General features: G+C 42.9%; 1 protein-coding gene across 1 annotated transcript; it reads right to left on the minus strand.

Annotated features, from left to right (window-relative positions):
• Positions 1-2776: 2776 nt before the first annotated feature.
• Positions 2777-3204, minus strand: LOC121874567 (MICOS complex subunit MIC27-like). Its single transcript, XM_042378765.1, has one exon. It carries the CDS (start codon positions 3200-3202, stop codon positions 2777-2779), a length of 426 nt encoding a protein of 141 aa, XP_042234699.1. The 5' UTR covers positions 3203-3204.
• Positions 3205-14271: the final 11067 nt, after the last annotated feature.

Consider the following 14271-nt stretch of genomic DNA (forward strand, 5'->3'; position numbering starts at 1 on the left):
AACGTAATCCAATGTTTATTTTTATTCTTTTGATGTTTCGATGTTTAGTATCATTTGTGTCTTAAAGGTTTCGATAGTGAATCAATTTGTTGTGACAGACTACGAGGCTCTTTAATATTTTTATTATTTAATTTAATTAAATTCTTAAAGGTTTACTTTATTTATTTTTATTCCCTTTTTGGTTTACTTCACTTTTTTTTTGTTCGGTTACGCCTAGAACCTTGGATATTAAAGTAAATTAAGAGACGGCGTATTAGTTCCCAGGGTGCGGTACTCGCTAAATTTAATCGTGCTGAATTAAAGACATCCTACAGGACAGCCAGCTAGTATGCAGCCACCGCTCCCTGGTAGCTGTCGGTTATTCAGCTAACACCCACTCTGCACCTGGAAAATACGATGAGGAAGCGTAAGGAGAGTGTTACCTCTGACTGACTGATGTTGGGGATTACTGGCCTCTTCGCCATTAGGCTATTTCGGCCGAAGCTGATGTCTTCTTTCTTCTTCTAATCTTGGTCTTCTTTCTTGCTACAACTAATCTGATGTTCTTGTTTCTTCTTTTCTTGTTATTCTTGTGTTCTTCTTGTTCTTGGTATTTTGGTTACTTCTTTCTTCTTGTTGTTTTATTTGGGATGAATTATGGTATGCATGAGTGATATGATGGTGAGTTAGTGACAGACCAGATGAAATGGCTTGTCAGGTGACTAGTTTCTCTGTGATTTTATTTTTTATTTTTATTTTGTCTTTTGTAGCCCGTGTCTTTTTGTTTGAATATATGTTGGTGGGTGTCAGTTTAGCTTGATAAATGTGAGTGTTGTATGTAATGATAAGGTTTGTGATGTGTTTCTCATGTTGTATGTTTTAATTTTTGTTTTATTCATTTTTATTTTTTTTAATTTTTTAAGGCATGGTTACATACATATAATAGATATAAAAAGAGTTCATGCGTGTGTCAATCATAACATGCCGATAAGATGGGTCTCCTTGAGGAAGGTTATTACTGCGTCACTTATGGTGACATTATCTTGCAATAGGTTGGGTACAGTCAGCACGAAGCCTTGCTCGGCAGCTAGGATCACCAGCTGCCGGCGCTCTGGTTCGTACTGGCTGCACTCAGTCAGAATATGTCTGATGGAGAGAATTAGGTTACAAGTGGCACAGATAGGTGGGAAGGAATTGTCAAGATAGGCCCCTAGGTGGGTCAGATAGGTACAGTTCAGCCTTAGTCTGGCGAGAACGACCTCTTCCCTCCTATTCTTTCTATATGCTGAGGGCCAGTTTCCTATATTAGTCTTCCAGGTGTTGTGGAGATCCAACCTAGTCCATTCAAGTTGCCACTTTCCAAATGCATATGTCTTCCCCAAGGAGAGACACGACTGAGTCTCCCAGGGTACATTGGTTGTCTCCCCGAGACCCACAGTCGCTCTTGCTAATCTGTCTGCCTGTTCATTGCCCCAAATGTTACAATGCCCAGGCACCCACACCAGCACAATATTCTTGGCACACTCATGTAATTTATTAATAATGTTGCCCTGTATCTCATTGCTGGTAGTATTACCACCTTGAATTGCTTTAAGAGCTGACATGGAATCTGAAATTACAGCGACATCATTGACATTGCTTGTTATTGCAATGTCAATGGCTTTACTTATTGCGAACATTTCTGCAGAGAATATGGTTGTATGCCGCGGCAGGCGGGAGCTCCACTCCCCGTCTCTGCTCCAGATACCGGCTCCGACGTTGTCTTCAGTCTTGGACCCGTCGGTGTACACGTGAGTATAGGCGCTGAATCCTTCAAGAAATTGATAGAAAAGTTGCCTCAGGAGCTCAGGATGAAAGTCATTCTTCGCTCCCGGAAGCCACGATGTTTCCACATGGAAGTTGGGGTTCTCCCATGGCGGACACAACGGTGGAACGTATCTATCAACGTCTTCGAAATGGATACCAGCACCCTGGCACAAGGTCTGGAGGCGGACAACCGAGGACGGGGACCTACGCAGCTGCAGGAAACGGAATTTAGCAACAGCACACCAACCTGGGTGGTCTGTGCCGCGCTTCCTAGCCGTACTCAACCCGTACCTTAGCGTCAACATGTCCCTCCTGATGTGAAGTGGAGGGACGTGGGCCTCAACCTCTAGTTTACCTACACGTGTACACCTGTAGGCACCCAGACATAGACGAAGGCATCGGTTCTGTATTCTGGTTAGCTTTGCGAGTGTGGTGTTGCATGCCGAAGCATACAACTGGCATCCATAATCAAGTTTTGATCTGATCAGGGTCTTATACACCATTAATAAAGATTTCCTATCGGCTCCCCATGTAGTACCTGATAAAACTTTCAGGATGTTTGTGACTTTAAGACATTTACTTTCAAGTTCGTTAATGTGGTTTTTCCACGTTAATTTCCGGTCAAAATGAACACCAAGAAATTTTACTGAAGTCTGAAATTTAATAGGAGTATCATTTAATTTTAATACTGGATTACTAATGTTACGTTTCTTAGTGAAGACTACTCCTACTGTCTTCTCAACTGAAAACCTAAATCCCCATTGTATTGCCCACTGTTCCGCGGCTTTTAGGCCAGCCTGCACCCTTTGTGCAGATAGCCTCTCAGCTCGAGAGGAGCGCCAGATTGCGCAATCGTCAGCAAACAAGGAGAATTTGAGGTCACTTAAGCTGGGGGCTGGTGATAGGAAATCATTAATCATTATAAGGAATAAAATTGGGCCCAAAACGCTACCTTGTGGAACTCCATTTTCAAAGACAAATGTGTCTGATTTTACGTTAGCGCCCCAACAACCAGGCCGGCCAGGCCTCCAATAGTGATGGCACCAGCACGAGGCAACATGTTCTCCTCATCTGTTATGTAGTCCACCGTCGCCATGGTGTGGGCCTTGCCAGTTTCATAGATGTTGACTGTTCTTTCTCTAACAGAACGCGTTGCTTCTAACACACCCTCAATTTCCTTCCTCACAACACCAACATTCTCCTCCAAGGCTGTCCTCTCCTTTCCAAGATATTCAAAGTCGAGCACTTCCTCTGGTTCTTCATAAATCGGTAGCTCTGATGGCCGAACCATGCGGGACGTGGGTGCCGAACTCTCCTTTTTTCCCGAGTCAGCAAACACAACTGGTGCAAGAATGGGAATGGTGGCAGCTGTGGCCACGGGAACACCATATTTCTGCACCAGCCGCAAGGCCGCCATGGTTCTTGTGTTACCTCCTCGGGCACTCGTTTATATACGGGCTAGCTGGCAACTCAGGCATGCCAGAAATGACAATTCACGCAAAAAAATAATTTCCATATAAATCAGTTGCTTACATTTGGCTATGAAACTCAGTGTCATTCATACGGTGAATTTCTTACATCTATTTTTACAATCTAATCAGAGATTGAGCTTGCCAGGAAATATTGAAATGGACGTTAAATTCCTTTTATCCTCTTCACCAATGATCGGCTCGTTAGCCGCTTGGGCAATCGGTCACGTCTCTGTTACGCATTGTTGGCAAGTCTTGGGCATGCACCAGCTCCTGAATGTACCTGAACCTGCTCCAGTGTTGGTCAAGTCTTGTCTTGAAAGAGCTCACACTCGGTGCCACCACAACACTTTCTGGCAGATTGTTCCAAGAGTTTACAACTCTCACTCCGAAAAACTTTGCCCTCACAGTTTTCTGGACTTGCTGCTTCTTCATTCTTGAGCTGTGATCCCTTGAATGTCATGTACACTAATACTGACACGTTCCTTGATAAGAGAGAGGAGTTTGAAACACTACTAAGAGTACACCAACCAGATATTGTAGGAGTTGTAGAACTGTTGCACAAGAACAGGAGAATCGACCCAGAGGAATGTGAGTTCGGTATTGCTGGATATGACTCATTTACGAACCTTTCTCAAGAAACTTGCAAGAGGGGTGTGGTTATCTACGCTCGGCAAGACCTTAGAGCCAGCCAGGCGAGGGTACAGGGAGAGGATGTTTTTGAAGAGTCCAAGTGGTGTAAAATTAAATTAAAGGGAGGGGACTTACTTATCGTCGGGTGTATCTACAGATCCCCGAACTGTGGCCCACTAAATCAAAGGAACTTAAGAACCTTAATAAACAACGCGGCGATGCTCAACCCTAGCCACCTCCTTATCATGCGGGACTTTAACTATGGCGACATCGAGAGGAGAAACGAGTCCACCCCGAATGACTTGAATAACCCTGCTACTCTTTTTCTAGAAACTCTGAGAGATAATTTTCTGTTCCAACATGTGAGACACCCGACACATTACAGGGGGGAGCAAACGCCCAAGCCATTTGACCTCATCATAACAAACGAGGAGGATATGGTGGCCAAACTGGAACACCTTGCCCCAGTTGGCACCAGTCACCATATAGTGTTGTCATTCAGATTTAGCTGTTACCTAGTTCAGGATAAGGCCAGGCCAAGGTGCAAATATTACAAGAGAAATTACAATGGGATGAGGGAAGAGATGAGGGGTATCAACTGGCCTGACTTATTAAGGTACAAGAACGCAGACACTACGCTGAATATCATAACTAGTAAAATGACCCATTTGATCGATAAATATATACCCAAGACCAAACCCAGTGCTTCTAGGAATACGAGGGGATCCCTACACATGAACCATGCGGCGGTCGACAAAATTAAGAAGAAAACCCAGAAATTCAAGACGTGGGTTGGGTCAAACGATGAGCAAGACAGGAGGATATATGCAAGAGCCAGAAACCAAGCAAAGATAGAGTGTAGGAGGGCTGAAAAGGAGTTCCAGAGGCTGGTTGCAAGCGAGGTCAAGTCAAACCCAAAGGCGTTTTACCGCAATGCAAAGTTGAATTGAAAACGCGAGTAGGAGTATCAGACCTGAGGCTAGTGGATGGTAGTTACGCAGATTCTGACCAGGATAAAGCTGAGGCATTAAACAGCTTCTTTTCCTCAGTGTTCACAAGAGAGGATCCAACTAACCTTCCTGCGTTTGAGGACAGACGGTTCGACACAGCACTGACCCACATTGTGTTCACAGAAGAGGGTATTAGAAATAAACTGTCCAGGCTAAAGGTCCATAAGAGTCCCGGCCCTGACATGGTGCATCCTAGAGTGCTAAGAGAGTTGTACAACGAGCTTGCAGAGCCCCTGAAGATCCTGTTTTGTAAATGCCTGGTCTATGTTTGTCTTTGATACCCCCAAAATGTTCTACACTACTGAGGGTACACACAAACACTTGTTATCTTAAAAATAGGTTCTTATTCTCGTACGGGAGATATACAGAGGGACTAATAAAACAGAGCACTTCCACACCATAAGGACTGGTGGTCTCCACTCCTTGTATCACTGCGCGCTGGCATATACAGATGCCAGCATTCACAAGCTGAATACATAAAATGCAAATATGATAATTCATATACATAACATGGTGCATAATAAATGGAAGTATTACATAGGATTAATACATGTTCTGTAATACTTTACTATACATAATTAATAGAGTAATATAAGAATACACAGCTTAAGGTACTACTTCGTGTCCATATTATACACCTGGATGAACAAATGGTCCCCAGTGAATGGACAGTGGCTTATGTGAGTCCTATCTTCAAGAAGGGCGATTGTCACTCCACGAACAACAATAGACCAGTGAGCCTGACCAGCATAATATGTAAAGTACTTGAGAGTATTATCAGAGATGCCGCAATGGAACATCTAATACGAAACAACCTTGTAAAAGATTACCTACACGGTTTTATGACGGGGCATTCCTGCTTAACACAATTGCTCAAGGTATTGGATATTTGGACCCATATTCTGGAACGGGGTGGTAATATCGACAATTTTTAACTAGATTTTGCCAAGGCTTTTGACAGTGTACCCCACGAAAGGCTGAAAATCAAACTGGAAGGGTACGGAATTCGGGGAAATATCCTAGCATGGATTGAAGACTTTCTAAATGACCGCAAGCAGTGTGTGGTGATTAATGGTACGAAATCGTCATCATTACCTGTCACAAGTGGGGGTACCACAAGGCAGTGTATTGGGCCCGCTGTTGTTTCTTTGTTTCATAAATGACATGCCTGACGTTGTACACTCCTCCATACAAATGTTTGCCGATGACGCCAAGTTATTTCGGGAAATTAAGAACCAAGCGGACTGTAAAGAGCTGCAGAAGGACCTCTGTGGGCTCCAGGAATGGTCGAAGAAATGGCTGCTGAGATTAAATGTCACGAAGTGTAAGAGGATGCACCTGGGGCGTACCAACGGTAAGGAGGCGTATCATATGTCCCAACGGGATGAAGAAACTGCACTAGTTGAGACTATGTGTGAGAAGGACCTAGGTGTGTATGTTGGCAATGAGCTGAAGTTCTCGGGCCATTGTGAGAAGAAGGTAAATCAGGCAAATAAATTATTGGGTCTTATAAGAAGGTCGTTCAGATATCTAGACGGTCCGTCCCTCGTAACGATCTTCAAGAGTGAAGTGCTTCCCCATCTGGAGTACTGTCACCCCATCTGGTCCCCGAGATATGCTAGGGACTGTCAGTTGGTTGAAAATGTTCAAAGGAGGGCCACCAGACTGGTGCCTGCACTTCGGCACCTCAGCTGCCCTGAGAGATTGGAGCGCCTGAACTTGCCTAGCTTATACTACAGACGGGCAAGGGGTGACCTAGTTGAGGTGCATAAGCATCTCAGGGGGCACTACTCAGTTGAGTGTCCTTACTTGGAGCTGGCGGACGCTCGCCCCACAAGGGGTCACAGCTCAAGATTGAAGAAGCCGCAAGTCCAGAAAACTGTGAGGGCAAACTTTTTTGGAGTGAGGGTTGTAAACTCTTGGAACAATCTACCAGAGAGTGTTGTGACGGCACCGAGTGTGAGCTCTTTCAAGACAAGACTTGACCAACACTGGAGCGGGTTCAGGTACATTCAGGAGCCGGTGCATGCCCAGTATTTGCCAACAGTGCGTGACAGAGACGTGACCGATCGCCCGGGCGGCTAGCGAGCCATCTTTTGGTGAAGAAGATAAATGAAAAGGAAAAGTAGTCAGAGACGTGACCTATCGCCCAAGCGGCTAACAAGCCGATCAGTGGCGAAGAGGATAAAAGTAAAAGTAAAAGTACAAATATTTCGAAACTGCATCTTAACGTGTGTTACCTTACTCCCAGTTTTCTCCGCCTGGCTCTCGGGGACTCCAAAACTATTACATTGTTCCTGCACTGGAAACGTTCCCGTTGTTCCTCCCCTCTACTAACAGTAGGTCCGTCAATTTCCATTTCTTCGACACACGTCTTCAGCGTCCCTAGCTGCTGTAGAACCTGTTCTGATCCTACATTACTCTCCGCCACCCACGTGGCCCTGCTAATGCCTCAGCATAACCCTTCTTAGCAACCACCTCCATTCTATCAGCTACTTCCTCAGTCTTAGCAAGGATCTTTTTCCCAACTTGCTCTAGTTTGGCAACCAGCAGGGCTCCAGCTTCATCTATTTTCGTCCCTATGGAACTCGTTCCCTTATGGCTTGCAATCGCCTCTTTCACCTAGACTATGCAGTCAGGGTAATACCAGCAACAGCCTTCATGCTTTACGGCAGTTAGCAACTTCCTAAACGTTGGATTAGTCAGGCCTGTACCCTCCATAACCGACGTCTCCCTGCAGTTATCACATATCATATATCATTCTCATGGTTGTTGTTGTTGTGGGGTGCAGACTGTGTATAGATCTACACCTATTTAAAAATAAAGAGAAAAAAAGAACAGTACTTAGCTGCTCTCTGCTCGATTTAACCACCTCCTCTGTTGCCTATAGAGTTGTCTTCTGCTATCATTGTGTACACTGTATCTCCCTGTGAATGGTGTATAATACACTATAAGAGCGGGCAACAAAAGCTGCCACCCTTTAAGGGCTTGTCACTCTTATAACAACTTTTACTTTAATACTTCAACCTTTGGTAGCGTGACGAGAGGTGGGCCCATGGGTACATGTAATTATAGTATCAAGCAAAAGGAAAGAAACAACGGTGGATACTGTAGGTGAATAATAGACCCAACATACAAATACAATATATATTCAGACACTAAAATGGATGCAGGAAAAAGTTGTATACACCAAAAAACGAACTCCGGATACCATGCCCTCAGGCTCAATTTGTTTGCACCACGACTGGGTGTACACACACATTAATACACATAAACTCTTATAGCACTTTAGCACCATGAAAACCCGTGGCAACGGCCAACACAACACTCAACACCCCAGGAGTAATACTCAAGCGACCGCGATGGGGGTCTCATCACCACGTGGCACCTTCCAACGAACTCTGAAGATTCCGGTGAAATAACACCACCACCACCAATAGACCTACTGAGCTAGGCACTCATCCACCAATGATGGGGGCTGGTAGTTGTTTATGGCTTGGTGATCTGGGGTCACCTTGTGGGCCGAGCGTGGGACCAGACTGGCCAGCTATGGGGCCCATAGGTGGTAGTAGAGCTTCTGACAGTCGGGATTCACGGAGATAACCGTTTCCTACTGGACCTCAGACATCTCCCCAGACTAGTGGATGCAACATCCACGCTACAGACACGGCCTAGGCTGCGATAGGGACCTTTGTGGGTGAGGAACGAGGCATTTACTGACCTGTGATAACGCACATCAACGTTTCAAAGGGACGTAAAAATACTTCACTCAAAGCACATCAACTACGTTACTGTAACACTTGCACAATCAAACTATTAATTAGGTCAAATCACTTAGAATGACGGGTACAACACGGAGTGGAATGACCTACCTGTGTGGGTGAGGAACGAGGCACTTACTGACTGTTGATGCCCCGGCACTCTCACCCCACGCTAGGTCACGGATTTCACTTACTTAACTATTTCAATGTATTACATTACTGTACACTCTGACGTTTGAAACTGAGACTACGAACTCAGTTTCATTCCCTAATATTCTCTTCACAAACAATGCTCTGACTGATCTGTCAAAGGCAAGAATCAAATTGATCACAAAAGGAAGTGGATGGTAATCCCAGTACAAGTTCCAACACGCAGCCTGTCGACAAACACGAAGACGCTGGTCTAAAGTTTCTATCAGGAAACTTAACTAATTCCTTAGTTAACATCCCTACAACAATTTCACTATGATTATCAGGGTCTCTGATATTCATAGGTGAAAAAGGGTTTTCAGGGTCTCGGTAGCAGAAAGAGTTTACAATTCGGTCAAGATAATGACGACATCTCGAAGACGTCATCAAAGAAACAGAGAAAACGGAGTACGTTTCCACTGGGGGACTCAGAAGGTTTTGTGGACGTTTAGCGTAATATGAATCATTAAGTTTTACAGGCTAGCCGTCTTTACGATCATGACAAAGCTCCCACCTTCCCCAAGATTCATATTATGCGGTAACGTTCAGAAAACACGTAAGTAGTTACATACTGTACACATTAAATGGTTAATACAAAATATAATTTCCCATCCACAAATAATTCACATATATTATACTAATAAAACTAGAAAAATAAATCCCTACCGGTGGTCAGAATTGGGCAAAAGAAATGAAAATCTGTTAACATACAAATAGAATGTGACACACCTTCATAAAAAATATAGGGATACATACATCATGACATAGTGGCACCAAGAATACTAATACCTGGGGTTACAGACCACATTTCATACAATAATAATAAATGGGGTTAGATACATCATATCATACAATAATAATGAATGGTGTTACATATTACAAAATACACCCTCATATTGGTAGGTAAAGTGCACACCCAAAATCTTTACTTACAGAACTCAAATTTCAATGTTCATAGGTCACAGGAAAGTTTCTTTTAAGCGATTGGTCAAATGCTTACAGGACACCCTGAGATTTAACATAGATTTCTCAAGCTAGGACATAGACGAACGGACCCCATCAAGTCGAAGGAATGATTTGTTTGACTTTAATCTAAAGAGTCATGTCGCACTCGCAAGAGACAACAACATTCGAGGGATTCCGAACGAGCGGGTATTCCCAAGAATCCAATGCTAACGAAACGGTCCTCATGAGAACACAACCAAACTAAAACTGTCTGTACTTATGGCATTTGCCATGTAGAAGTAACGGTGCCATGTTTCCATGCCCGAATACTTCCTGAAAGTCACGAACTCCACCTATACACCAACAACAGCAAGCCTACGTAGGACTTACAAACCACAACTTGAGAACTCACAACTGGTATCTTTACTGAAACTAGTAACAGATACTCATCAGATGATAACATAACTGCCAATCCATCTTCCAATCTCTATGTCTTATACTGCAAATTGACCATCCCTCTGCAAAATACTTTCAACCAAACAAAACACATCCTCATTTCTTTTCCTTTCCATACTACCAAAGTTACCTACAACAGATTGTGCACTTCACCATCAACAACACATCACCAACCAAGGAGGTTCACTTTAAAAGCCTGCTGCCTTTTAAAGATCCAGTCTAACTACTGGTTTCCTCTTCCTTACGGGAAATCCGGGAGCAGGAGCAACTACTGTTCTCTCCTCATCCAGTATAGCATCTCCCTCATCAGGTTCTGATTCTGAGGAAGAATCATTAGGGTGAACCTGGATGTCATTTTCATGGACAAACATATCTCTATTGATACATCTTTTCACCTTTTCTGCTGCTCGTCGGATTATTTCGGTCTCATCTGAAAGGTGGGTTAACTCATACGCTGCACCATTGCGTATGACATCAGTTACTGTATATGGGCCCTTCCACTTCGCATTTAATTTCCTACTGGTACTCAGAAGGTTTTGTGGACGTTTAGCGTAATATGAATCATTAAGTTTTACAGGCTAGCCGTTATTATGATCATGACAACACCATTCACAGGGTTCACTGAAACTGTGCCTGCAAAACACCGTGTATTGTAGGCACAGTTTCAGTCCATGAGAAAGCACACAAACACACGCTGACAACGTCGTTCTTACTACATCAGCGGAATTTCAGACAAGGAACTCTCTATGGGGATACGTTAGATCTTCAAGATTTTTATTCTGACATATTATTTTCAGGAGATTAATGACTTTCCTAAATACACTTCAGTAACAATAGGAAACTCATGGCAATCCCCAAGGGCGATATTAGAATACGCTATTCTTACTGGCAGCTACAACACTCACTTATTTGACAATTTTCATTAACAGTAAATATAGTTGTGTCTTGGTCATAATGACATGGATAGTCTGTTAAAACCTAATAATTCATATTACGCTCCACGCCCACAAAACCTGTAAACCTTTTGAGTCTCCCAGGTAAAACATTCGTTCTCTAACCACTTCAGGAGATCTGGGTCTTTCGTTTTCTATGTAACATTACCGGAGAAACTCAGGTATTCCTAAATTCCGCACAGGATGTTCATGCATTTGATTTACTTTTTTACTTTTTGTTTCTTTTATCCTCTTCACCAAAAGATCGGCTCGTTAGCCGCTTGGTCGGTCGGTCACGTCTCTGTTACGCATTGTTGGCAAGTACTGGGCATGAACTGGCTCCTGAATGTACCTGAACCTGCTCCAGTGTTGGTCAGGTCTTGTCTTGAAAGAGCTCAAACTCGGTGCCGTCACAACACTTTCTGGTAGATTGTTCCAAGAGTTCACAACTCTCACTCCGAAAACTTTGCCCTCACAGTTTTTTGGACTTGCTGCTTCTTCAATCTTGAGCTGTGACCCCTTGTGGGGCAAGCGTCCGTCAGCTCCAAGTAAGGACACTCGACTGAGCAGTGCCCCTTGGTGAAGAGGATAAAAGAAAAGGAAAAGTTACAGAGACGTGACCGATCATCCAAGCGGCTAACGAGCCGATCAGTGGTGAAGAGGATAAAAGTAGAAGTAAAGTATATGAAGATGCACAATTTTATATGGCTTCAATTATACTGGAGAAATTTCTCCCAAAGCTTGAAGTAATTAATAAGCAATTACGGTTAACCGTGCATCAACACTTTGAACTCTTTTCATTGGGCATGAAAATCTAGGTAATAAATAAAGCCACTAATAATGTCTGGAAGTTGTGATATATATGTATGTTTATATGCTGCTTGTGATGCATCGGGCTATGGATTAGGTGCTGTCATAAGTCACATAATGGATAACGGTGAAGAAAGACCCATTGCATATGCCTCGAGAACTCTTACCCAAAGCGAGAAAAATTATGCACAAATAGAGAAAGAGGCTTTGTCTATCATATTTGGAGTAAAGACATTTCACCAGTATCTATATGGGAGGAATTTTGTTTTAATAACTGATCACAAGCCTCTCTTGGCAATTTTGGGTCCTAAATCACCTGTTCCTGCACTTGCTGCAGCAAGAATGCAAAGATGGGTTTGATATTGTCGGCATATGACTATGAGATACAGTACAGACGTTCAGATGATCATTCCAATGCAGATGCTTTGTCAAGGTTGCCAGGTAGTGGATCAAATGATGGAGTAGAGCCTAAGGTTTATGCTGTAACCATGATAGCAGAAGATTTTCCAGTCACCTCCGGAATGATTGCTCATGAAACTAGGAAAGATGTTGTATTTGGAAGAGTCCTGGAGTATACACTAAATGGATGGCCAGAGATTTGTCCATCCTTAGACTTTCAACCGTATCATTTAAGGAGATGTCAATTATCAGTACAACAGGGATGTGTGTTGTGGGGTATGAGGGTGTTAATTCCACAGTGTTTTAGAGGGCAAATTTTGAATGAACTGCATTTTGAACATCCAGGTATATGTGCTATGAAAGCACTGGCCAGAAGTTTTGTGTGGTGGCCTATACTGGATGGTGAAATAGAAATGATGGTACGTGAGTGCTCTGTTTGTCAGAATGTTAGGAGTATGCCACCCAGCACACCTTTGAAAACCTGGAAATGGCCTACCCGTCCCTTCCAAAGAGTACACATTGCCTTCTGTGATAAGGGAACAGACAAATTTCTTGTATTAATTGATAGTCATTCAAAGTGGATTGATGTTAAGCACATGTACAGTACTAATGCTGGTAGCACCATTGATGAATTAAGATCAATATTTGCCGAACATGGAATACCAGAAGAGGTAGTTTCTGACAATGGTCCTCCATTCCAATCATCAGAGTTTAAAAACTTCATGAGATTCAACGGTGTAAAGCATGTACTGACCCCACCCTATCATCCTGCCTCTAATGGTGCAGCTGAGAGATCAGTTAGAATTGTAAAGGAAGCACTTTCCAAGCAGGTAATTCAAGGAACTGTAGGAAAATCAATGAAACACAGACTAGCAAATTTCTTACTCAGATACAGAACCACGCCACATAGTGTGACAGGATGTACTCCTGCAGAGTTAATGGTGAAGAGACATTTGAGAACAAGATTAAGTTTAGTTTAGCCAAGTCTGTTTGAAGTTGTAGAGAGGAAACAAGCTCAACAAAAAATGTATTATGATAAGAGTTCCAGTGAAAGAGTGTTCAAGGTAAATGAAAGGGTGAGAGTTAGGAACATGGCTAAAGGTTATGGTACTGTACATGCAAAGTGGATAACTGGTGTCATCGACAAGGTATGTGGATCTAGGACATATTTAGTGAAATGTGGTAACTCTTTGAGGTATGTTCATGTGGATCACATCATTCAGGCACATGACGAGATGAATGTAGCACCAGGACATGATGATAAACTTGACACATTTTCAGATGATCATCATCATGATGATGTCAAAGATGATGTTTCCCAGCGTCCACCCACTGTGTCAACTGATTGTAGTGATGATATGTCTGTCACTGATAAGGCACAGAGTGCAAGTGAAATCCCTGTAAAACTTGATGGAGGGAATAAGCCTAGAAGATCAAACAGAGTTAGGAGACCTGTAATTAAATTAGACCTCTAATTATCTGAATTGTGAACAGGCCTTTCAAAACTGTTTAGTTAGGAAGTTATATTTGTTGCGTTCTATTCCCTTCTTCCCTGCCATATGTAATTCTGTAAGTTTTGTTTATTTAGTATTTGTAGCAGCCATGCTCTCTTTTGAAAGGGAGAAATAGTGTTATATATATGTATGTTTATATGCTGCCTTTATTGAATGTATATATTATATATTATGTTACTTCTTACGAAATGTGTCAGGCACGTTGTAACCAAGAACAGAGAATAAACAGCCAGCCAGACAGACCATGTGACTCTTCATTCTCCCATTAAATAACCCAAGATACTACAGAAGTGTACGACAATCTTGAGGCCGGAACAACAACTTTGTGGCTCCAGTACGACACTGAGGGTAAAGTGTTGTAAACAAAC

Source organism: Homarus americanus, unplaced genomic scaffold, assembly GCF_018991925.1.
Source record: "Homarus americanus isolate GMGI-L3 unplaced genomic scaffold, GMGI_Hamer_2.0 scaffold55640, whole genome shotgun sequence".
NCBI classification, from domain to species: domain Eukaryota; kingdom Metazoa; phylum Arthropoda; class Malacostraca; order Decapoda; family Nephropidae; genus Homarus; species Homarus americanus.

What these genes read in the sequence shown, in the direction of transcription:
- LOC121874567 (XM_042378765.1), bottom strand. Translation starts at nt 3,202, where the DNA reads ATGGCGGCCTTGCGGCTGGTGCAGAAATATGGTGTTCCCGTGGCCACA.